This window comes from Mesoplodon bidens, assembly GCF_964165515.1.
Source record: "Mesoplodon bidens genome assembly, contig: HAP1_SCAFFOLD_157, whole genome shotgun sequence".
Lineage (NCBI taxonomy): Eukaryota > Metazoa > Chordata > Mammalia > Artiodactyla > Ziphiidae > Mesoplodon > Mesoplodon bidens.
This window is the reverse complement of record NW_027671774.1, coordinates 321,704-346,964: the sequence shown is the minus strand read 5'-3', so window position 1 is coordinate 346,964 and position 25,261 is coordinate 321,704. Positions and strand designations below refer to the sequence as shown.

At 50.2% G+C, this 25,261-nt stretch overlaps 1 protein-coding gene and 1 pseudogene across 2 annotated transcripts in view; both read left to right on the top strand.

The window, feature by feature from the left end:
• LOC308611089 (centrosomal protein of 78 kDa-like) overlaps window positions 1-25,261 on the top strand; it is a 727,725-nt pseudogene that overhangs the window by 380,961 nt on the left and 321,503 nt on the right. The gene's annotated exons all lie outside the window — the stretch shown is intronic.
• LOC308611084 (BCL-6 corepressor-like) lies at window positions 220-8,912 on the top strand (the record flags this gene model as incomplete). Its single annotated transcript, XM_081260012.1, has 6 exons — window positions 220-234; window positions 1,097-1,309; window positions 1,965-2,018; window positions 2,490-2,676; window positions 8,058-8,303; window positions 8,755-8,912. 6 exons carry the CDS (start codon window positions 220-222, stop codon window positions 8,844-8,846), a joined length of 807 nt encoding a protein of 268 aa, XP_081116138.1. The 3' UTR covers window positions 8,847-8,912.

The window sequence follows — 25,261 nt, the reverse complement described above, 5'->3', positions numbered from 1 at the left end:
CCAGCCGCTCCGCAGCATGTGGGATCTTCCCGGACCGGGGCACGAACCCGTGTCCCTTGCATCGGCAGGCGGACTCTCAACCACTGCGCCACCAGGGAAGCCCTCTCTTTTTTTTAAATTGACTCTTTGAATTCAGTTTCCCAGGAGAGATGCGTTTAGAGGTTGGAGGGTCCCTGTGAGACAGAGCAGGTACTGCACCTCGCATTGCACGCTCTGAGGATGCTCAACCACAAGGTGAACTGCTCTTCCACAGCATCTTCCCTTGAACTTTTCACTGACATGCTCCTAGTCATATGACTTGCATTCAGTTGAGTAGCTTTTCACTACTTTTCTAAGTTCCATTTGGCTCCTAGGGTCAAATGAGATACTTTTGCCACCTAGAAACTTTAGTATATCCAGACGATTCCTGTAGGGTTTTGGAGTCCCCTTCCCTAGGTGATGCCCCTTCTTTTGAGAATCAGGAAATGACTCTTATCTGTCTACTTGCCCTCCTTCACTTACCCTGTCATTTATAACCTTGCAACCAAGTGATGAGTAAAGAAAACGATCATAGAGCTCTCTCAGGTTAATATTGCCACAGCTACATTCCCACTTGGTGCAATTTTAAGATTTGGACATTTGGAAATGTGAGATCCTTTCCCAAATCTTTGGCTCACTCATTCTGTTATTCTCACCCCTTAAAAGGATGCAACCCATTTCCAGGATCATGATTTCCCTTTTTTTTTTTTTCATGTTTTTTTAAAGCTAATATTGTGTGTCCTTACGTTATGGGCCACCTTGGATCCTTTATGGAAACATGTGAACATATATTAAAAATAAAAAAGTAAAATGTGGCCCTACAGCCACACCGGGATTTCATTGCCCTGAGAGAGGAGTTGGGGCGCATCAGTGACTTCCACGAAGCCTATACTTTCAAACAGGCTCCGGGCCAGCCAGTTTCCGGCTTCAGCAAGGAGAATGTTCCAGTGGTAACCAACAAGGAGAACCTGGCGACGCCGGTCTCGACTCCATTCTTGGAGCCGACCCTGGGGAGCGACGGCTCTGCGGTCACTTTCGGGAAAACCCAAGAGGATCCCAAACCGTTTTGCGTGGGCAGTCCCCACCGAGTGTGGACATCACCCCCACCTACACGAAAGACGGAGCTGACGAGGCAGGATCAACCGATGGCAAAGTTCTGAACCCGAAGCCATCTAAGCTGGCAAAGAGAATCGCCAACTCCGCTGGTTACGTGGGTGACCGGTTCAAGTGTGTCGCTACCGGACTGTACGGAGACTCCAGTCAGCTCGGCCGGGAGCAGCGGGCATTGCAGGTGAGCCCCCCCAACCTGAATTTCAGGAGCCTGACCAGTTGTCAGGTTTTTTTAATGTGTGAAGAGGAGGGGGCCGGGGGTATGATAGGGCAGGACACCGGGCTGATTTGGTTAATGAAGCTTAGGGTAATTGAAATGTTTGAAATGTGTCCAGTAAGGGGACGTAAGTGGATACTTGAAGTTATTCTGTAGATTTTAAGCGAACTCCACTCGAATGCTGATAACGGAAGTTTTAATTATTGCGAAGGATGTCTAGAAGACTGCATGACATTTACCTATCAATCGCTTTGATTTCTCTGCCGTTACTGTACGTTAACAAATATACCTAAAAGCGCTGCTTAGAATGCCTTACGTGATACTTGGTGGAGGTGTGTAGCGGCCGCATGTCTGTGAGATTCGTGCAATTTTTTTTTCCACCCAAAAAACAAACAAACAAACAAAACAAAAACACAAACCTTGCTTAAAGGGATAGAGTATGTATTTAACTTGCTAGTGAATGATAGATGTTGTATAGGAATTTCCTTAAGATATTTTACTTTTAATTAAAACACAAAGACAAATTGTTTTGCAATGTTAAGAAAAAAATTGGTTTATGCTTATAAAAATGGATGAAGTTATCTAAATGATCCATTGAGTGCCCATTTTAATTACATAGATGGAAGGATTACAAGAGGACAGTATTTTATGTCTACCCGCTGCTTACTGTGAGGTCAGTTCTTCAAATTTTTATTACTAGAATCTTCCATAAACCTTTTGAGTTAAATTTCATTTCCAAATATACAAAGGGAAGTTTGTGGGCCATGGTCATCTTTATTCACTGTGCATTTGTTTTCTTTTCTGTTGTGTTTTTGTTTCGCTTTCTTTGCGTTGTGTTTTTGTTTTGTTTTATTTACCTTCGAAAGAGAATGTCTGTCTGTATGCCACAGTGTATGTATGGCTTTACATACACACCACATATATCTCTACATACATATGGCTTTACGAAGAAAGAGTGTGTGACTGGTTACACATAGACACTCTTACGTTTTTATCGTTCAATTTTAAAATATCTCAGTTGTATCATAAATTGTGGTTGGTTTTGGGCAAACTTTTCTTTGAAGATACTTTCCTTTAAGGTAAGGGCAGTGAAATAGCTTTGGTGGTAAGGTGTGTCTTTTTTCCATCTCCGTTCTCTTTGTAGCGTGCAGTGATGCGCTTCTCAAAGTTGGAGATGAAAGAGCGAGAAGGTGGCCACCCCACGACCAAAGACTCCGAGGTGCGCAAATTCAGCCCCGCTGACTGGGAAAGGCTGAAAGGAAGTCAGCACAAAAAGCCAAAGTCGGTCGCCCCGGAGGAGGCCATTGCCGACCAGAACGACAGTGAGAGATGTAAGTGAACCCAGGCGGCTCGCGTGTGGTACCACGTCGGTGGGAACGGGGCGCTTCCGCTCCCAGTGCCGAGGGAGGTGAGAGGAAGCAGTACGCTTCCGACGGCCCAGCGTCTGGGTGCTGGCTGTTCGGAGAACGGGCTGCTCTGGCCACCCTTCCCAGCTGTGGATTGCAAGGCTGGTTGTCCTTTGGAGCGTTGCGGCATCCAGGAGTGAAGCACCTATGAAATGCTGTTCCCTGGCACGCGTCTCCTTTTTCCGGAGCAATGCTAGTCCTGTAGTTAGTCATAGTCTGATACAGTAGAGCAGAGGAATGGCAGTGCAGGACCTCCGGCGTAGCAGGTATGTGTTCTGTTCTGTAGCAGGTACGGACACGGGTTTTTGGTAGCAGTTGAATGACACTTGCAGCCAGAGCCAGACCCTCCAGAGTGACAGTCTCCTGTGGGAGGGAGTGGAGAGTACTCGGACTCTCCCTCCAGAGGCAGAGGTTTCGTTCAAGTGCGATGAGGGCTGATGAAGGCCCCAGAGAGTTGAGCATCATTGTGTTCTGTGGAGGCTCGTTTGCAGTCAGGAGGAGCTGACACCACGCTCCCAGGCCGTGGGATCAACGAGGCCGTTCTTCCCACCAGACGGGTGTGTTCTGTTCTGGAGGCCGAACTGGAGAGAAAGCTCGTGTTGGCCTCGAGTCACACTCTGCGGTCCCATCAGCTGCTCCCCCACTGGGGTTGACTTCGGGCTTGGCCCTCGAGACTTCCTGGGCGAATGAGATGCGTTGGCAGCAAGTGGAGGTCTTTCTCCCGCTTTCTTCAGTGTGCGTGCTTGTGGCCTGCAGCCTGCTCCGGACCCCAGAAACCTCACCGGTGATGGTGAGTGAGGGCACCTCGGTGAACGTCGAGGACAGGGTGGGCGTGCAATCCTCCTGAGACGGGACAGTCGGGGGTGGTGGGCACGTTTGGGAGGCCCAGGCCCTTGGACCCGGTCGTAGGGTCGGCGTTCGCCCGCACGCTTAGGTCGTGGGTGCCTGATGCAGTTCGGGAGAATTGTGGTCAGCAGCAGCGTGTGCTTCTCTGTGCTGCTTGGAGCACTGCCCTCCCCCAGCTTATGTTTGGGGTCAGAGAAAGGCCTGTGGCCAGGGTTCTGGGTAAGCCACAGCGGGACCGGTGTGTCCCACGTGGCTCCCGTAGAAGGGGATTTCTGGGGCTAGTCAGTGGCGGCCTTACCCGAGGGATGGGGCTCTTGATGTGCCTGGAGTAGACGATTCCGAGCTCCTCCCCCTTGGGATTGGAATGAAAAACGGAGGGTCCAGGCCACCCTGGAGTGAAGCAGCAAGAAGGCCTGCCTCCTTGCCTGTGCTCACAGCTGACACGCAACCCTTACCCTCCTGAGTGGCCTCATAACTCAGCTCCTGGGGAAGTTTCTCAGAGAGATGTGGTAAAAGTGGGCAAGGCCAAGTTCACGGGGATGCACTTTTCTGAGGAGGGGATCTGCCTGTTGTGGGTGGACGGTGAGGTAGGCTGGAGGAAGGGAGCGGGCAGGTAACCGGCCTCGAGTCTTTTTGCCCTTTTCTCCAGCAACGTGGCCAAACCCAGGGTGGCCGCTGCCCTTCACGTCTCAGTGGCCTCACCCGCCCTTCTTCCCAGAGACGTTTGTGTGCATCCTTCCCAGTCTTTCCTGCTGAGCGTGGAGACGAGAACTCGGTGTGGCTGATGGGGAGCAGGGCCTGAGCCCCAGATGATTCCGAAAGCCCCCTCCCCCCACCGCCTGCCTCCAATCTCAGACCGACCGACGGGTCTCTTCCTGGAGCACCCGGGACGTGGCCCAGTGAGCCATGAATGGCCACCATGGGAGGTCAGGAGAAGGGTTGGGGAAGGTGAGGGGCTCCGTTTGAAAGGTTGGGGCAACGAAGGTGGGTTCCCCACCCACCCTCTGTCTTGTAGAGACGTGGGGTTTGTAAATAGCTGGTCAAGAAAGGTCACCTGAAGGGGCCACTGTTCTTACTGCGGCCTCCACGTCCAAGGCCCAGCAGGTGTTCATTCCATTCAGCTGGATATGAATGGGCCTTCTTGTTCTTGGGCCATCATGTCTTGAGCTGATATGGGCTCAGGTCCTTCTCATGGGTGTCGGTGTGGCCGAGAGCCGAGCTGTGAGCACATGGGAGCTGGGGCGGGGATTTGGGGCGGGCAGGGGTCACAGAGAGGGTCCAGGACGCCTTCAAGATGCCTTCCCCCTTCTGAGGCAGCCCCTACTCATGGAGGGCCCAGGAGCTTCTAAGGTGGTGGGTGCTGTTTGCACGGCCCTGGTTGTCCTGGTGCGGGTGCATCTTGTTGCTAGGGGCTTGTTTAAAAAAGAAATTAACTTGAAAACACAGTGGCTGAGATACTCATTTATTCTTTATGATCACATGGGTGGCTGAGTGAAATTTTTATTTTGGAAGTTCACCAAATGAGTTTGGAGGTTCCTCAGACTTGGAAGTTCATCACTAGGAACGCTCAGTGGCATTTGAAGATGGGGCGGGGCAAGGAGGCATTGGTCCCTTCCTTCTCAAACTTGGAGTAACCATCTCCCTTGCCAGCCACTTGGCTGGGACAGGCCTAGGACCTGCTCAGTGGCAGTGCCTGGCCAGGAGCTGGAGGAAGCCTCAGTTGAGGGGCTTCATGAAACTTCTTTGCTCAGGGAACTTCTCTTCCAGCTGAGCACCTGCATGTTTGTAAACTACTTTGGAACAGAGATCCCCTGCACTCCTTGTGTAGCGGGTTTAACTTTGAACAAGGTTAGCCCTGACTGGAGGTGCTATTATAGTTAAGCTACAGAGAAGGGGATTTTAATCCTGGGGAGCCTTACAGCGACTCAGAACCCTCTCACCTTGTTTAGGCCTCACTGGGCATGGCTCAACAGTGGTGAGGGTGCTTTGCTGCCACAGTGACTTGTAAATGTTGCTGTGGTGATGCTTCTGTGAGGTGATGCTATGGTACAACCATAATGAATTTGGGATATATGTGCTGTGAGTCATAGGACCATGCTGCAGGGACCACGTTCACATCTTGCTTAGACTGGGTGACCAAGGGCACATGGCTTCCCACTTTTAGAAGGGCCAAAAGTAGCAATGATGGCAAAGCCTGATGGTTAGGATCCCCGTGTATCTATTTATCTCCCCAACTCCTTTGCCCTCAAGGGTCATCCTCCTGTGGGTCGTGGTTAGAACAGTCTTTGAGAAGCTCCAAGTGACACGGAGCCTCTACCCCATAGCTGGTGGCCATGGGCATCTTGGGCAGTCGGGGTGGGTGTCCTTCAGGGTTATTACTGGCCTGGGTAAGGTCACACTAGCGTAAGGTCTTGGGGGGCCTTAGCTGAGGGGAATTGAGGTCTTTGCCCTAAAAGGCTCCGGGGTTGGGGGATGGGTGGATGGACCTAGTTTGGAAAAAGAAACTTTCAAATTGGACATGGGGGTTCTTAAGGTAGCCCTTCCATTCCTCCATGGATCCCCTCCCACGGAGCTTTTAGGGAAGGCTGATTGGACCAGAGAAGTCCAATGGTGTAACCAGCAGGGCTCACCTCTTAAAATTTCCTACGTTTCAGGCCTGAGATTCAGGCTGGTCTGAAAGTCTTGGCATCTTTTGGTTAAAGGGATTTTTCCAGCCTTTCTCTGTGCTGAGCCCGGCCCGTGATTATGAAGCCCACCCTGGAGGGAGGCTAGCAATAACATTCGCACTTTACAAGTGAAGGGGGCCGAGTTGTAAAGTGGCGCCATTCCTGCGCAAGTGTTTAAGAGGGTCACAGAGCAGCCGGAGTGAGAGTTGCAGCACGCCGTCTTCACCGGGCCTGTGGTAGCCTGGGCTGCATCACCTGTAAGCACAGGCCAGGAGTTTGGGGTTTCTCCTGCTGCCATGACAGGAGACCCTCGCGGTTGGGGTGATTCCACCATTCTGGCAAGAGTAGATGGGGATCTCTCCCACCTTGGGATACCCTTGGAGAAAAGCTAAGTGTGTTCCACCCTTGAGAACACAGGTCAGGCTAGCCCAGGCCAGGGTGAGGTTCATCCCCACAACTGGCTGCCATTAAATGCTGGGAATGCCCCCCAACAGAGGCTGATCAGGGGACCAGCCGGCTGGGCAGAAGTGGGAGTGATACTTGAAGTGGTCTAGGGAGAGGAGGAGGAATGCGAGCAGCATGTGAGGGGTGTGTCCATGATTTCATCTAGAAAAACGGGCTGTGGGAGCTTAGCTCAGGTGTTAATGAAATACCAAACTCATACACCCACCCCCACCCCCGGCCGGTGATGGACACAGGGTCATCTACGGGGAACTCTTTAACAGCACAGTGATCATTATGGAATTCTTTGTGTGTTAGAAACAATGTGACTAGCAAAGCAGTTGAACTGTTTCTTTGGCTAGAGCAAAAGTGAGGAGTGATGTTAGGCTGGGGTGATTGGAGGAAAAGCCCCAAGTGGATGCTAGATTGAGCAGGGGGGCAGGAGCAACACAGGCGGAGCTGGGGTGTGAGCAGTTCAGCCCTGCCCGCCACCCCCCCACCCCCCACCCCCCATGAAGGGGGTTGGAGTCTTGTCTTTGAAATGTCCTTAGATGCTTGTTGCCTGGGAAGGAAGGCGTGGAGACGTGCCAGGTGGGTGACTGGTGTCACTGAGGGCCTTCTTCCTAGACAGGAACTAGGAGCAGCCCCTCGATGGCAGTGAAATGCTTTTCCCCCCACGGGTGTGGAAAGAGGACAGACGGACTTGTAGCAATCTGGTTGAGTTCTTTGAAATTGCCCTTGACCCTTGTGTGTGCACCAGGAAGCCTTTCCTTTCCCTTTGCCAGGCTCCTCTTGCCTTGGTCTCCCCAGCTTCCCAGCCTCCCACCATTCTTTCCCTACCCTTTTTCTTCACCCTCACCCCTGCTGACCCAAGTGAACATTGGTGCTATGTCTGTGTAGATGGCAGTTGGGGGCTATTTGGTCTCTTGATGACATCAGCCTTTTTTGTTGACTAGCAGCTGTTTCCATAGTCATTTGTAGCTCCGCTCTGATTGGTTGGATCTTACTGTGAGGTCACTCACCCCCCCTTTAAAAGTAAGCCACCTTGGAGAGTTAAGCAGTTAGGGAGTGATCTCACATGCCTATAGACGGATGGTGTAGATGCCTCACCTTGACCCTTGAAGGATGGACTGTGAGTGGGCTACGCGCCTCATTTTGTGCTTTCTTTGCTGGTTGTGTTCAGCTGTCCTTCCTTTGGGACGTCTTTCTGAGGGTTTTGTGCTTGCGGCGTGTGAGGCCCCTGGTCTCCAAAGGGGGGTGGTCTGTTGGTAGCAGATTGCCTTGGGCGTGGGGGTCCTGCCTGCTCCTGGTGACCTTTGTTCCCTCCTTTCCGGGTTGTCTCCCCTCCCCTAGGGGAGTGTTATGATGGAAGCAAACCTGACCCCTTCGAAGCCCCAGAAGACAGTGATCTTCCTGAGGACATGGACACGGAGCCCCCCAGAGAGTCCCCCGCCGACCAGGCGGCCCCGGACGCGTCACTCAGCCCCACCCTCCGGCTGAACAGAAAGCGCAAGGTGTCTGGCAATAGGAACCACACTGAGACCACTGTGCTCCCGGAGGACTCTCTGCTGAAAGCCAAGCGGAGACGGGTCTCCAAAGGTGAGCTCGGTTTGGCTTCGGGCCCGCAGGGCACCCTACGGAAGTCCTGGAGCGGAGCAGTGGAAAGTTCCAGTCCCACCCTGGATCCCTGGGGGGAGCCACTCACACCTCCCCACCCCCCACCCCCATCCCACCCCCCACCCCCCCAAAGCCAGTTGCCGGGGCTGGAGCCCAAAGGTGGCCAAAGGCAAATAGGCCCCCTCCCGAGACTTGGTGACAAGTTCCAGCCAACACAGTGACCACACCCCTCCCCTCCCCCACCCCTGTTAGTGATGTGTAAGACAGTTTGTTCGGCCCACCCCCCCGCCCTGGGGGGCTTCTTCTTTAATTTGTAGTTATTTGTCCATTAGCTGACTGGCCTGAGAGGGAAATGACAAACAGTTCCTCTAACCACTTAGAAGAGCCACATTATAGTGAGCTGACCAACCTGAGGTGTGCATTGAATTAACAGGGCTCCATCCCAGAAAGCAGCGCCGCTTGCTGCACCTTAGAGAACGTCGGGAGCAGAGAGCAAACCTGGCCGGCAGGGCAGGAAGGAAGTGACCCAGGCGGTTCAGCCTGCGGTCACCCCCCAGGGCAATAGCATCTCCGAAGAGAAACCTGGCAGGAAAAGGGCAGAGGCCAAAAGCAACAGCAGCTGGTTGGAGGAGTCCCTTAAATGCAGTGACAATGAACAAGGTACGCACGGGGCGGGGGGCGCTCCTGGAGGTTGGATCACCCGCCCTCTGTGGGAAACGGCCCTGGAGGGGACCTGAGGGCCATCCAAGTTGACAAGAGTAGCGTGTGGCGAGCGGGGAGTTTTCTTCCTGAGGTCCTTTCAGCCTGCACACTTCCTTATGGAATGGACAGTGAGGTGGGAGCTTGACTTCCTGGGCTGCTCCTCATCACCCAGCCCGGCTGGGCAGGAAGGGAAGTCTTGGGTGACCCCGGGCGCTTGTCAGTGCCCTCATTCCAGCCTCAGGCTGTCCCCAGTCGCCCTGTCCCGAGCACCCAGGCCCCCCACGGGTGGGGACGGGAGCGCACGAAGGGCTGGCTTCTGCCCTCTCTTGCGGGCCTTTGAAGCGACTTGCCATTTGGCGTTTCGTGGGTTAGCCTATTTGCCGGTTGAATGTGGGATAATTAAAATATTAGTGCTTTGAAAACATAATTGGTATATCTTTAAAAACTGAAGCTGCTCCAACGATCAGTGCTAACAATGGGCTTTTCTCTCCTCACCGGCTACAACTGTGTAACGCCCGCTGCTTCTCCCCCTGACAGATGTGCTGTGCATGGACGAAGAAATGGATCGGCAGCCTTCGCCCCTGCCGCAGAAATACACCGACAACAGCGAGAAACCATCCGCGAAGCAACCGTGCAAAAACAAGCCTTTGATCCCTCAGGAGCCCAGGCGGGGCTTGCCGCTGCCAGGGGACTCCTAGGTGGACAATGCGGATGGCAAGGTACCTCTTGGCCCTGGTTCTCCCCCGCCCCCCGGGCCCGTGCAGGCACATCCCGCCTGCCTGCTTCTCTGCTTCTGGGGACAAAGCTTTCCTTTTCCTGAACCCCTCCCCCCAAAACGTCCCTGCCCCTTCCTAGGGGACGTGTCTCCTGGGTGGCGGTGAAGTTTCCAGCGAGTAAAAATGCAACCCCTTCCTCGCGCCCCGCCTCCCCCAGACAGAGAGGAGGAAAAGTGCTTTCCTCCACTCAGGTTTGTAACTCAGGGAGGAGGCGAACCAGGCGGGTGGTGGAAGGACAGCCTGAAATGTGTGCGCTGCCTGGTTTCGTGATAGGTGACCGTCCGGAGATTTTGAAAGCGGCCTGAGCCCAGTTCCGACTATGATCTTTCGCCGGCCAAGCAGGACCAGAAGCCCTTGGACTGTTTGCAGCAATTGTTACCAGCTTCCCAGGCCTCGCAGCTGACATGCTCAAGCTCCCCTCCAGAGACCACCCAGTCCCGCCCGATGCCACCGGAAGCGCGGAGACTTATTGTCAATAAGAACGCGGGCGAGACCCTCCTACAGCAGGCCTCCCGGCTTGGCTACGAGGTGAGCATCCTTGTGGGTGCCCTGGATCAGGATCCGCTGGCTTCTGCTCCTTGGGTGGGGGACACACTGGCTGTGGATGGGGGGCGTGTCTCAGAGCCCAGCCCCCTCCACGTGGCGGGCTGGGCTGGGTGTTCCAGCAGGGTGTTTGCGTTGGCTCCCGCTCACACTGCAGGCTCTTTGGTGGCTTGTTCAGTCGTGGTGTGAAAAGAAAGGCAGGCCTCTCTGATGTTCCGTTCCCGTTCAGGCAGGTAGGCTGCTTCGGCCAGTCTGGCTCACTTATCTCTGATATAAAATCTGACCTAACCCAGGGCTTGGCGACCAGGGGAATTTTAATGAGCCCTTTTGGAATCTGAATAGCAAGAAAGAGAGTAGGAGAGTAGTTATTAGCTCTACTAACTTGTGCTGTTTGGGGCAGAGTGATGCCCCTGTGGGGTAGCGGGTGGGTAGTGTCTGTGCAGAGTAGGGATGGGAGTGGGGCAGACCTGAGCAGTCTCTTTCTGAGAGGGCACGGGAGCCGAGGGCTGATGGGCGGGGAGCAGGGGTTGAACCTTGCACAAAACTCCCTGTCCACACTGCTGTATCCCAACCCAGCACGGCTGATGACAGTGATGGCCTCTATTGCTAGAGCAACATAGAAAGATAGCTGATATCTGCCTAAGCCCGTGTGATCTGTAGTAACTCCTTTCACCCTGTTAACATCTTCACTTGGTAGTAACGCGTACTAGCCCACTCTCGGATGAGGAAACTGAGCCTCAGAGGGGTTAGCTGATACCCGTACAGGTAGCAATCCAGCAGTGCTCCACAGCCCACCACGCTCCTCAGCAAGACTGGCTCACACTGGAATTGCCCTTTTGACAGTTCAAAACCTCTGTAAGACAGATGACTCTCTCTGCCCTGTGCAGTTCCCCCACCATACTTGTCAGTAGCAATTGTGATGTAATAGCCCACAGGGCAAAGGCATTTTTCTGTGCTGGCATCAGCCCTCTGGGAGTTGAATGGTGACAGTAAAACGCGGTTCAGCAGGCGAGCGTGGAGGTGTGGCTGAGCACTGGGGTGGCAGGACCCAGGTTGGCCCGGAGCCCTGGCGCCCACACCCTCAGCCAGCTCTGTGCCCCTGTCCCCCGTCTCCCGTCGTGTCCCCCCACCCCGGTCCATAGTGCCGTGAGCCCTTGGAAGTGTGCCTGCCTTGGCCCTAAGGCATGACTGTGGGTGGGAAGTTGGAAGCACTAGGGCTATGCTTAGTTTGGGGGTGTTTTTTGTTGTTGTTGTGGGTTGAATGTGCTGTTGTTTATATCTACACGTCTCTTGGAGACCTCTCCATTAGCTAGAGAGCACTTTCTGGTAGTTAGCGCAGTTACTTGCAGGTGAAGTCCAAGGAGCACCCAGTTGGTTTCCCAAGAGCTGAGAGCGGGCGCCTAGGAGGACAGAGCAGATGTTGCACATAGTGTTGAGCTAGAGACCCCCGTGGTTGAGAAAATAGTCTCCTTGCTTCCAGCAAACGCTGGAGTTGTGGGGGAGACTCCTAACCCCAACTTTTGGGTTAGGGTTGAGAAAGTAGACTCCCGCTTCCAGCAAATGCTGGAGATGGGGGGGCGGGGTGCTGCTGCACCCGCCGTGGAGGGCGTGGCTCCGAGCCCCACCTGTGAGCTTGGCATCATTTCCAGCAGTCTCCCTTTGGGACCAGAGACGTCAAAAGACCCTCGTTGGTCCTCTAAGACAGTTTCCATTTTGGTTTGGTGGCTCTGAGGCCTGGACCAAGGGGCACTTGATCCATCCTTTTTTAGGCTACCTGGCCTTTGATTGCACAGGAAGCCTTGGGAATGTTTACGGTCGGATTTGTTTTTTTCTTCAAATGTAAATTTCAATATGTAGATTCCACAGATCACCAGTGTTGATGCTGAACATTGTGACAAGTAGACGAACGCTTTCAACTTTGAATCCAACTTTCTGGGATTTCTCTGGGCAGAATTTTAAATGTTGGGATGATGGCCCAGTTGGGAGATGTGGCAGCTTCAACCTTTTCAAATTGAAGGACAGTTTGCTTAAGCAGATAAGGGTGTGGTTTGGGAGGGTTTTCCTGAAGTTTTGTCTTCAGCATTCTTGGTTATTTTCTTCTGCTTAGCCAAAGATACCATGTGCAGTATAAAGGCTGTCTGAGCTTTATGTCATGATAATCTGGTTCTGGAAGTTTAGAAACACACTCTGGCTTCAGATCCGCGTTAAATAGATCACTTGTGTGGCCAAAGACCTCAAACCTTTCCCTCCTGGGAAAAAGGCTTCTATTTCTTAGGCTGAAACGCCAGTGTGCAACCACATGCTTGTGCCTTTAGCGGTGATGGTTAAATTTTCTATGAATTGAATAAGTCATGTTTTTTAAAAAGTTAATGAGGCATTTAATTAACTAACAACGTCGGGCTTATGGCCTTTATGGTTACATTTTGCGGGTAATGGCATTCGGTTTATAGCCGCTGAACAGAGAGCTGTCCGACAAAAGCAGTTTGACTTTGCTCGGGAATGGCTGGGCTGCCCTTCAGACACTCCCGTTTATTTCTAGCGGAGAAAATAAACCAAGGAATGTGTTGCATCGACAGACTCGCCCCGCCTCTTCACCTTTCAGTTAGAGAAAGTGCTGGTGGCGACGGTTGCCATCCATTTAGAGGCCATCACCCTCCTAGCTAGGAGAGTGTAGTTAGCCCACTTGACCCCCAACAGAGAAGGCCTGTGGGATGCTCGTCACAGCTGGATTGCATCCCTCTAACTGGGGCCCTCTTGGGCCTTTTGAATCTTCCCAGCTGACCAGGTACCAAAGACCTGAGTTATAGGTCTAGTACTTCATGTTGAACTTGGGGTTTAATATCTCTGGGCCTCAGTTTCGAAGTGTTGAATGAGGATAGTACTACCTTCCTTTCCTGCTATCTCCTGGGTTCCTGTGGGTGACAGAAGACGTCCTCATCTGGGGAAATGAGAAGCACTGTGTAAATAGTGGTATCAACGTGGTTGAGTTAGGACAGCCCGTGGCAAAAAGTCTGACCTGGCCGTGGGGCTACTGCTGCCTTTGCTGCCATCTTCCAGGAGAAGAGAGTTGACTTACCCATCAGCTTGGACGGCCTTTCAGTTCTAGGTACCCTTGAATCTGCCCTAGTAGTGATGAAGGTTTCCAGGTGAAGGCCATGATTGTCACAGCAAATAAACCCTGGGTTGAGTAAATTGATGTGTGCACAGCAGTTGGTGGCGTTCAGACCTGATCCCAGAGCCACGTGACAGGGCCTCTCCCTGGCTGGGGCACACAACTCATTAGCTTGCAGCCGTCCACTCAAGTCTGGCTAGTGAGGGCCTGCTAAAAGAGCAGCAGCTTCATGCGGTATCCTGGATACCAGGGCTCGGGGCAGGTGGCCTGGGAGCCCAGAGGATTGTGGGCTTTCTGGCAGGTTGGGATGTAAACGGAGAAACGCATTCGTGGGCGTGCCTTTTCTCTTCCTCCTCTTGTTTTGGAAGGGAGCTGCTGCAGTGACCTGAAGTAACAGGGCACCGATGGCCAGGTTTACCAGCATGCCCCATTGGGTTCACGTGGTAAGGAAATGGAACATTCTAGTTCGCTCCCAAGTGAGTGGTCACCTTTGATTGGCGTATCCTCCAAAGGGCATAAAAGGTTTTACAGAACCCATCTCGCACTTATGGGCGGCTAGAATGACCCCCGTTTTAGGTTTAACAGATGAGTTACCTGAGAGATGTCACAAGGAGGCCTGTTCTGACCCCATCCCATCCCCCCTTACCCTGCAGACCATGTGTTGGGCCACATGCATGTTCTGCCTACTCCCAGCTCTCAGAACCTGACGGCTCTCTGCTGGGCACGACTTACCCAGTATAAACAGTGTAACGTGTTTTCTGGTGGCATATGCTTTCGATGTGTCTGAAAACTTTCTTAAGGTAATAAAACATTGAATAAGTTCCTGCTCTGCTTACTGGGAGTGGTTCATATTAATATTTTAACAAGACAAAAAATAAGGTTAGTAACAGTGATGCTAATGCACAGTGTTGACACAGAACATCTCCGGGGTGGGGGGTGGGGCCGTGAACGTTTTATTTGATTCTTGAAATGTGGAGGTTGCAGCCTGTGGTGTATCAGGTTCCTGTCATTAACTTGAGTAAATATGAAAATTTTAGACTGATTCTGCCCCGAGAGGGTGGAGTGAGGCAAAATAGAGGGTGGGGTTATTGGAGGCATTTTGTGTCATTCCTCGAGGATGGAGGGAGAGAGCTTCTCTTTAACTCTTCTTAACATACAGACAAGAGCATCTGAGGCCCAGGTTCTGATTTGGGGTCTTAACAGGGGGCGCGAGGATGTAGCTGACCTGGGTGTCCCTGCTTCTCTAAGCTGGGGAATGTTCTCTGGCTGATTTAAGCTCTCTTTTTTTTTTTTTGGGTTTTTTTGTTTGTTTGTTTGTTTGTTTTTGTTTTGTTTTGTTTTTTTGCCTTGTTTTTTTTTTTTTGCACCCTTTAGGTGCAAGGTTAGGTTGTTTATTCGAGATGTTTCCTGTTTCTTAAGGTGGGATTGTATTGCTATAAACTTCCCTCTTAGAACTGCTTTTGCTGCATCCCATAGGTTTTGGGTCGTCGTGTCTCCATTGTCATTTGTTTCTAGGTATTTTTTAATTTCCTCTTTGATTTCTTCGGTTATCACTTCGTTATTAAGTAGTGTATTGTTTAGCCTCCATGTGTTTGTATTTTTTACAGCTCTTTTCCTGTAATTGATATCTAGTCTCATAGCATTGTGGTCAGAAAAGATACTTGATACAATTTCAATTTTCTTAAATTTACCAAGGCTTGATTTGTGACCGAAGATATGATCTATCCTGGAGAATGTTCCATGAGCACTTGAGAAAAATGTGTATTCTGTTGTTTTTGGATGGAATGTCCTATAAATATCAATTAAGTCCATCTTGTTTAATGTATCATTTAAAGCTTGTGTTTCCTTATTTATTTTCATTTTAGATGATCTGTCCATTTGTGAAAGTGGGGTGTTAAAGTCCCCTACTATGATTGTGTTACTGTCGATTTCTCCTTTTATGGCTGTTAGTATTTGCCTTATGTATTGAGGTGCTCCTATGTTGGGTGCATAAATATTTACAATTGTTATATCTTCTTCTTGGATCGATCCCTTGATCATTATGTAGTGTCCTTCTTTGTCTCTTCTAGTAGTCTTTATTTTAAAGTCTATTTTGTCTGATATGAGACTTGCTACTCCAGCTTTCTTTTGGTTTCCATTTGCATGGAATATCTGTTTCCATCCCCTTACTTTCAGTCTGTATGTGTCTCTAGGTCTGAAGTGGGTCTCTTGTAGACAGCATATATATGGGTCTTGTTTTTGTATCCATTCAGCCAATCTGTGTCTTTTGGTGGGAGCATTTAGTCCATTTACATTTAAGGTAATTATCGATATGTATGTTCCTATTCCCATTTCCTTAATTGTTTTGGGTTCGTTATTGTAGGTCTTTTCCTTCTGTTGTGTTTCTTGCCTAGAGAAGTTCTTTTAGCATTTGTTGTAAAGCTGGTTTGGTGGTGGTGAACTCTCTCAGCTTTTGCTTGTCTGTAAACGTTTTAATTTCTCCATCAAATCTGAATGAGATCCTTGCTGGGTAGAGTAATCTTGGTTGCAGGTTTTTCTCCTTCATCACTTTAATTATGTCCTGCCACTCCCTTCTGGCTTGTAGGGTTTCTGCTGAGAGATCAGCTGTTATCCTGACGGGGATTCCCTTGTGTGTTATTTGTTGTTTTTGCCTTGCTGCTTTTAATATGATTTCTTTGTGTTTAATTTTTGACAGTTTGATTAATATGTGTCTTGGCGTATTTCTCCTTGGATTTATTCTGTATGGGACTCTCTGTGCCTCCTGGACTTGATTAACTATTTCCTTTCCCATATTAGGGAAGTTTTCAACTATAATCTCTTCAAATATTTTCTCAGTCCCTTTCTTTTTCTCTTCTTCTTCTGGAACCCCTATAATTCGAATGTTGGTGCGTTTAATGTTGTCCCAGAGGTCTCTGAGACTGTCCTCTGTTCTTTTCATTCTTTTTTCTTTATTTTGCTCTGCAGCAGTTATTTCCACTATTTTATCTTCCACCTCACTTATCCGTTCTTCTGCCTCAGTTATTCTGCTATTGATCCCATCTAGAGTATTTTTTATTTCATGTATTGTGTTTTTAATCGATGCTTGATTCATCTTTAGTTCTTCTAGGTCCTTGTTAACTGTTTCTTGCATTTTGTCTATTCTATTTCCAAGATTTTGGATCTGGGAAATAGAATCTTGGATCATCTTTACCATCATTATTCTGAATTCTTTTTCAGGTAGACTGCCTATTACCTCTTCATTTGTTAGGTCTGGTGGGTTTTTATCTTGCTCCTTCTCCTGCTGTGTGTTTTTCTGTCTTCTCATTTTGCTTATGTTACTGTGTTTGGGGTCTCCTTTTTGCAGGCTGCAGGTTCGTAGTTGCCGTTGTTTTTGGTGTCTGTCCCCAGTGGCTAAGGTTGGTTTAGTGGGTTGTGTAGGCTTCCTGGTGGAGGGGACTAGTGCCTGTGTTCTGGTGGATGAGGCTGGATCTTGTCTTTCTGGTGGGCAGGTCCACGTCTGGTGGTGTGTTTTGGGGTGTCTGCGGACTTTTTATGATTTTAGGCCACCTCTCTGCTAATGGGTGGCGTTGTGTTCCTGTCTTGCTAGCTGTTTGGCATAGGGTGTCCAGCACTGTAGCTTGCTGGTCGTTGAGTGAAGCTGGGTGCTGGTGTTGAGATGGAGATCTCTGGAAGATTTTCGCCGTTTGATATTATGTGGAGCTGGGGGGTCTCTTGTGGACCAGTGTCCTGAAGTTGGCTCTCCCACCTCAGAGGCACAGCACTGACTCCTGGCTCCTCAATTTGCGATGATGTGTTGTCTATTCATGTATTCCACAGATGCAGGGTACATCAAGTTGATTGTGGAGCTTTAATCCGCTGCTTCTGAGGCTGCTGGGAGAGGTTTCCCTTTCTCTTCTTTGTTCTCACAGCTCCTGGGTCTCAGCTTTGGATTTGGCCCCGCCTCTGCGTGTAGGTCGCCGGAGGGCGTCTGTTCTTCGCTTAGACAGGACAGGGTTAAAGGAGCAGCCTCTTTGGGGACTCTGGCTCACTCAGGCCGGGCGGGAGAGAGGGGCACAGAGTGCGGGGCGAGCCTGCAGCGGCAGAGTTCGGCGTGACGTTGCACCAGCCCGAGGCGCGCCGTGCGTTCTCCTAGGGAAGCCGTCTCTGGATCCCGGGACCCCGGCAGTGGCGGGCTGCACAGGCTCCCGGAAGGGCGGCGTGGACAGTGTCCTGCGCTCGCACACAGGCTTCTTGGTGGCGGCAGCAGCAGCCCCAGCGTCCCACGCCCGTCACTGGGCTCCGCGCTTTCAGTCGTGACTCGCGCCCGTCTGTGGAGCCCCTTTAAGCAGCGCTCTTAATCCCCTCTCCTCGCGCACCAGGAAACCAAGAGGGAAGAAAAAGTCTCTTGCCTCTTCGGCAGCTCCAGAGTTTTCCCGGACTCCCTGCCGGCTAGCTGTGGCACATTAGCCCCCTTCAGGCTGAGTTCTCGCCGCCAGCCCCAGTCCTCTCTCTGCGCTCTGACCGAAGCCCGAGCCTCAGCTTCCAGCGCCGCCTGCCCTGGCGGGCGAGCAGACAAGCCTCTCGGGCTGGTGAGTGCCGCTCGGCACCGATCCTCTGTGCGGGAATCTCTCCGCTTTGCCCTACCCAGGTATGTGGGGAGTTTCTTGCCTTTTGGGAGGTCTGGGGTCTTCTGCCAGCATTCAGTAGGTGTTCTGTAGGAGTTGTTCCACGTGTAGCTGTATTTCTGGTGTATCCGTGGGGAGGAAGGTGATCTCCGCGTCTTACTCTTCCGCCATCTTCCTCCGGGTCCAAAAGATAGGTTTTTTAAACGTGGTATTGAGATAAGTGGATAGCATTACATCTCCAGCATCTAGTCTAGTAGGTGTTCAATAATTCTGTGATGAATGACTGAAGAAACATATGGTAAGTCCAGAGCCCAGACTTCTGGTTCCACTGGTGCTGCCTTGTGTGACCTTGGACAGAGAATTACATTTCCACTGAGTCTCAGATACCACGTAGGAAGAGGGTCTCCAACAAGATGGTCACTAAGTGTTCATCCACTTTAGACTTCTAATCCCTCAGGCAGGGAGGGCCCGTGCCTTCCTCCTGGGTACTTGGGCGGTGCCGCCAGTTGTTTTGTTTTTAATCTCAGAGGTTTTCAGGTAGTGCCAACAAATGCTAGGGCTAAGAGAGGCTCATGGCAAGCATTAAAAGCCACTTTATTTTTTAAGGAGGCTTACTATGGTTATTTGTAGTCGTTCAGATCAGGTCCCCTATTCAGTCTGGTGGCCTTTCCATGCAGTCAGTTGGGCTTCCAGCAGCCAGCTGGCTGGTTGGGGTCTTAGGGAGATGCAGCTGCAAACACTATCTGCATTGTCTCTGGAAAGGGTCTGAAGTGATGCCCACCCACCAGGTTCCAGAGCTAGGAGAAGGTTGGGCCAAATTTTGTGAGGGTATGGTTTCTGCTGCACAGAAAAGAGATTCCTTTAATAAAAAGGAGGGAGGCTATTTTCCACTTAACCTTCATTCGTTCATTCAACAAACATGCCCACTATGCACCACTCGTTGCCAGGTGCCATGCTAGGCACAAGGAGGGAGATAGTGAGCAAAAGCCGCATGGTGCCCATTTTTCTGGAGCTTGTCTTCTCAACATCAGCGGTACTGATTTTTTGAGCCAGGTAACTCTTTGTTTGGGAGACTGCCCTATGCATCGTGGGGTGTTTAGCAGCATCCTTGTCCTCCACCCACTAGACGCCAGCAGCAATTATGACAACCACAAATGTGTCCAGGCATTGCTAAATGTCCTGGAGGGGGTAGGGTGGCCAGAGTCACCCCCGGTTGAGAACCACTGGCCTAAAGGGAAGACAGACGAGACGGTGGCCAAAGAACGGCACAAGTGATGCATCATTTCAAAGGCAGTCGTGCGCTGAAGGGGTAGGAGCACAGTCATAAAGAAAGCAGTTCACAGAGTCAGACTGGATTTAAAACCAACTCTCTTGGCATGGACATATATACACACACATGCTACCAAAGGTAAAATAGATAGCTAGTGGGAAGCAGCTGCATCGCACAGGGAGAGCAGGTCGTTGCTGTGTGTCTACCTAGAGGGGTGAGATAGGGAGGGTGGGAGGGAGACGCAAGAGGCAGGGGATATGGGGATATATGGATACGTATAGCTGATTCACTTTTTTTTTTTTTTTTTTTGCAGTATGCGGGCCTCTCACTGTTGTGGCCTCTCCCGCTGCAGAGCACAGGCTCTGGACGCGCAGGCTCAGCAGCCATGGCTCACGGGCCCAGCCGCTCCGCAGCATGTGGGATCCTCCCGGACCGGGGCACGAACCCGTGTCCCCTGCATCGGCAGGCGGACTCTCAACCACTGCGCCACCAGGGAAGCCCTGATTCACTTTTTGATACAGCAGAAACTAACACACCATTGTAAAGCAATTATACTCCAATAAAGATGTTAAAAAAATTAACTCTCTCAAATTATTCTTTAGTAACTTTCCAGTTCTTCCATTATTGTTCGGGTTATTCTTCTGGATGTAGAAAATCATAATGGAATGCCAAGAGACTTTTTTCTTTTTTTTTATTTCAGCCTCAAAATGGCCTTTCCAGCCCAGGGTCCATCATGGCCACTGAGAAGTTATGGAAAACAGATGTGGCTGAGGCTTTAGATCTTAATGAAAAGCTGGTAGGTATACCCAGCATCAGTCCCCTCCTGTCCAAACCTGCGTGCCCTGCAGATAGTTTACACATCAACCTCACATACATGTTTAGTTGTTACAGTAGCTCCACGAGACCCATCTCCTATCCCAGCATGGGCTGGAAATTGCAGAGCCCAATTCCTTGGAAGACTGGGTAGTAAGAATGAATGTTTATATCTGTTGTCATTCCCCGCCCCCCACCAGTTCTCAAAATGGCATAGTGTAAATGGATGCGGGGGAAAATGAAAGTCATACTAAAAGCCCCAAATGCACTCATTTGCAAAGCATGTGTTTCTTCTCTGCAACTGCAGAAAATGAATGAAACAGAATTAGATGTTTGCCTCCTCAAAGTGGCCACCAGCGGTCTTGGGCCAGGCCTCTTACCTGTGAAACGCTTTCTCGTAGTACTTGGATATGAGCAAAACCCTCGAGACTATGATGAACATCAAAGGTATGTCAGGTCACGTGTCCATGAAACACCTCTCCCCAAAAGAGAGGGAGAGAGTCCACCAGCTTCGACAAAGAGACCTCTACCTGGTGTTTGATAAGATCACCCTACTCAAGAACCAGCTGCAGAGAAAAGAAGAGCTTTTGAGACGATACGAGAAGGACATTGAACAGCTCAAGTATGGCCCGTGTCCCTGGCAAAAGGCCCAGGCCTCCATTCTCCAGGCTAAACCTCGGGGCAGCTGCAGACCCGTAGGGACCAGGACAAGAGGACAGAGGCCTGGGTGTGGAGGGGGGAGGCGGGATGGTGACTCAGGGCCTGATGGACCCAAGTCTCTGGGCAAGAAAGCAGCAGTTAAAGTACCCTACTGTTAAGGAATAAGGTGCACCTTTTATAAATGTGTTTGGTGTTTCACCATGTGTGTGCTTTTCATAATTCCATCCTATTTTCAGTGGTATCCGTTCCCCCACCCTCTCTGGGAAATTGGGAGGGGCTGGTAGCATAACCGTTGCCCCCTTCATGCTGCACGTCCACAGCCAATGGGCTATTTATTCTGCCCTCTAGTCCCCACATCTTCAGCCTTCCCCCCACTTGTAAGGAAACCGCGAAGCCAGGCATATATGGAAGTGTTCTGAGGATCTCCCAGGTCGGGAGCATTGGTGGTGAGTGAGAAAGCTGAGGAGAAAAGAGACTTTGTCTCTCCTGTGTGCTCAGGCAGAGCAAAGTGTCGGTTCAGATGTACCAGTCACAGGTGGCAAAGCTGAAGGACGACATCTCCAAAGAGGCCGAAGAAAAGGCGCTGCTGAAGGAGGCCCTGGCGCACATGGAAGAGCGGCTGCACCAGGAGAAGAGGGTCACCAGGGCGATCAGGCAGCAGAAGGTGAGAGGTCCCTGCTCGGAGCAGAGCCTCTGAGGCTGCCCCTCAGCTCCCTTTAGAAACAGCCAACTGAGGTCCCAGTGGGATCCAGGCAGCACAGAATGCCTTCGCTCATTGCAAAGGAAGGTGGCAGAATAGCTTTAGCGTTAGGCAGACATAGGTTTAGACTCTTGTTCTGCCACTTACTGTGTGACTTCAGGCAGCTTTTTTTTTTTTTAACATCTTTATTGGAGTATAATTGCTTTACAGTGTGGTGTTCGTTTCTGCTGTATAACAAAGTGAATCAGCTATATTCATACGTATATCCTCACATCCCTCCCTCTTGTGTCTCCCTCCCACCCTCCTTATCCCACCCATCTAGGTGGTCACAAGGCACTGAGCTGATCTCCCTGTGCTATGCAGCTCTTTCCCACTAGCTATCTATTTTATGTTTCGTAGTGTATATATGTCCATGCCACTCTCTCACTTCGTCCCAGCTTACCCTTCCCCCTCCCCATGTCCTCAAGTCCATTCTCTGCATCTGTGTCTTTATTCCTGGCATGCCCCTAGGTTCATCAGAACATTTTTTTTTTTAGATTCCATATATATGTGTCAGCTTAACCTCTCTGAGACTCATAGTCTAGCTTGCCTCTATGTTTTTTTTTTTTTTTTAATTTATTTATTTATTTATTTTGGGCTGTGTTAGGTCTTCATTTCTGTGCAAGGGCTTTCTCTAGTTGTGGCAAGCGGGGGCCACTCTTCATCGCAGTGTGTGGGCCTCTCACTATCGCAGCCTCTCTTGTTGCAGAGCACAGGCTCCAGATGCGCAGGCTCAGTAGCTGTGGCTCATGGGCTTAGTTGCTCCACGGCATGTGGGATCCTCCCAGACCAGGGCTCGAACCCGTGTCCCCTGCATTAGCAGACAGATTCTCAACCACTGCGCCACCAGGGAAGCCCCGCCTCTATGTTTTTAAACTTTCTTTTTTTTTTAAGTTAATTTTTATTTTATATTGGAGTATAGTTGATTTACAGTGTTGTGTTAGTTTCAGGTGTACAGCAAAGTGATTCAGTTATACATACACATATATCTATTCTTTTTCAGATTCTTTTCCCATATAAGTTATTACAGAATATTGAGTAGAGTTCCCTGTGCTATATAGTAGGTCCTTGTTGATTACATATTTTATATATAATAGTGTGTATATGTTAATCCCAAACTCCTAATTTATCCCTCCCCACCACATTTCCACTTTGGTAACCATAACTTTCTTTTCAAAGCCTGTGAGTCTGTTTCTGTTTTATAAATAAGCACATTTGTATCATGTTTTTTAGATTGCACATATAAGTGATATCATATGATACTTGTCTTTGTCTGACTTACTTCACATAGTATGATAGTCTCTGGGTCCATCCATGTTGCTGCAAATGGCATTACTTCATTCTTTTTTACGGCTGAGTAGTATTCCACTGTATATTTGTACCACATCTTCTTTATCCACTCCTCCATCAACATTTAGGCTGCTTCCATGTCCTGGCTGTTGTGAACAGTGCTTTCTGAGACTCATAGTCTAGCTCGTCTGTATTTTTTTAACTTTTGATAATTCGTGTATTTTATCTTGTTCTTTCTATCCAGATAACTCTTTTTTCTACCAGTTGTATTGAGACATAATTGACACACAGCACTGTACTGAGCTTAAGGGTGTCCAGCATCATGATCTGACTTCCCTGCCTCCTGCAATGATGACCACAATCAGTTGAGTGAACAGCCCGAGTGTTTTTAAAGGCAGCGATTCTGATTTTCATTGCTCTGCCAGGTGCCAGGGATACACCGAGGAAGAAGCTCTCTGAGAATAAAGATTTGGGTTTGCTCTTCTGAGTAGCCAGAATAGTACTCCAGTCTTTCTGACTTGGGGATGTGTATTTGTACACGCATCCTTGCATGTATGTGTGTACATGTGAGTATGTGCTGTGGGTTGGCATGTGTGTGTATTTGTATGTGTGTGTTTGTTGCCTGCATGAGCTCTAAGGAGGCCAAGGTCATAGAAGGGTGCCCTTCTCCTCAACCAGGAGGTGATGGTCAGATAGTTCCTTGCAGAAGCCTGCCCTCCATCCTGCGAACCTTCCAGGCAATAAGTTTCCAGACAGCAGGCTCTCTGGCTTAGAGCCCCAGAAATGAAAAGTGGCTGTCCTGCTCTGAGGGAGCCTGGGTGCGGTGTTTCCAGTGCTCACTGCTGTGAATTAAACATCACAGGCCTTAGTCTCTGTGTGACATGGGGCTGCCTCAGGCAGAGGACAGTTTCCTTTCACACCAAGCAATGCCAGGGAGAGCTGGGCCAGTGACAGAGTTGTGACTTTCCCTTTGATGTGCCCTCTGGAGAGCTTACCCCTCCCCGAAGTGCCCACCCCCGCCCCCAGGGCTTGGCAGACTAGGTCCCAAAGCAGAGACACCAGACCACAGAATGGGACAGAGAAGGGCCCAAAAAAAAGCCATTGTCATGTACTGAAAACCTGAGGATTTACATAATGAGGTTTCACATGCTTTATTCCTGGGCTGCCTCATTCACACACAACACAAGGGACGTGCCAGCCTGTTTGGCGCTGGACATCCCTCAGCCGAGAAGGGTCTGAAATGGCCAAGTTGAACCTGTGTCAGGGTCCCCAGAAGAGCTACAGCTAGTAGCTTTCAAATTCGTGGAATTCACAACTGGGGGAAAGACTTACCAAGGGGCAGGCACCTGCTCCACACCACACATGCTTCATCTCTCCCATCAACCCGCAAGGGATTCTGGCAAGTGTCGGCCCCTTAGAGAGAGGGGAAAGCTGATTTGACAGAGGGTACCGTTCCCTGGCTACTAAGTGGCAGAAACAGGATTTCCTCCCCACCTGCTGCCCTCCCCCGCCCAGGTTCACTTTTCCACACCCCTTCCTTCTGTGTCTCCCTTACCAGGGTGGCCCCCTTGGATACCTCGCACCATTGCTCCTGGGGGTTTCACTCCAGGACTCAGGTTTGCATTTCAGGCTTGTTGTTAATATGTTGTCAGAAATCCCTGTTTGTCAGGAAGAAAACAATAATACATTTTAAGTTTTGCTGGATCCTAAAGGGCACTTGTGTACATCTGTCTTGGTATCCGTTCCTTCCAGGGAGTATATCTTCGTTGTCTTTAAGCAGAAATTAACAGAAAGTAGAATTCCTCTTTTCTAAGTTTTACACTTAGTATTTTCACAAGGAGCCTTAGTTTTTTAGCCTCCTGTATAAAACTTTGAAACTCTTCACCCGTTCACAGAGGTTGCACGGTTGAAGCACTGAGATGAAATTACACATCTTATGCTTCAGAATTGCCCCCCCCCAAAAATGGAGTTTGTAGTTTTAATGTTTGACCATCTCTTCACCAAGCAGACCTTTCAAGAATCAAAAGTCCTATTTCCACATTAATATCTCTGGCTGTGAGAATGAGACTTGGTATAAGATGCTGGGCCTTCACAGCGAACTGGGCCTGTGGCTCTGTCCATGTGGCAGAGGGACGGGAACCGCAGCCCAGGCCGTGCTCACTCGAATCCACATCCCACATCACTCGAGAAGCCGGCAGTGTCTCTCAGAGTTCAGAGGCCAGATTTGGAGTCAAACAAATAGGGGTCAAGCCCCACCGCTGCCCCGAATGACCCTGAGTAAGTGGCTTGACCTCTGTATCGCAGGTTCCTCTACAAAAGCAACCAAAACTGTTAGCAAGGGGCCTCCTCCGTGGGGCAGTGTGAGGGTTAAATGGCAAAATGCCTGCAGTTCCTGACACATCGCAAGCCCCGTTTCTAAGGGGGAAGAATA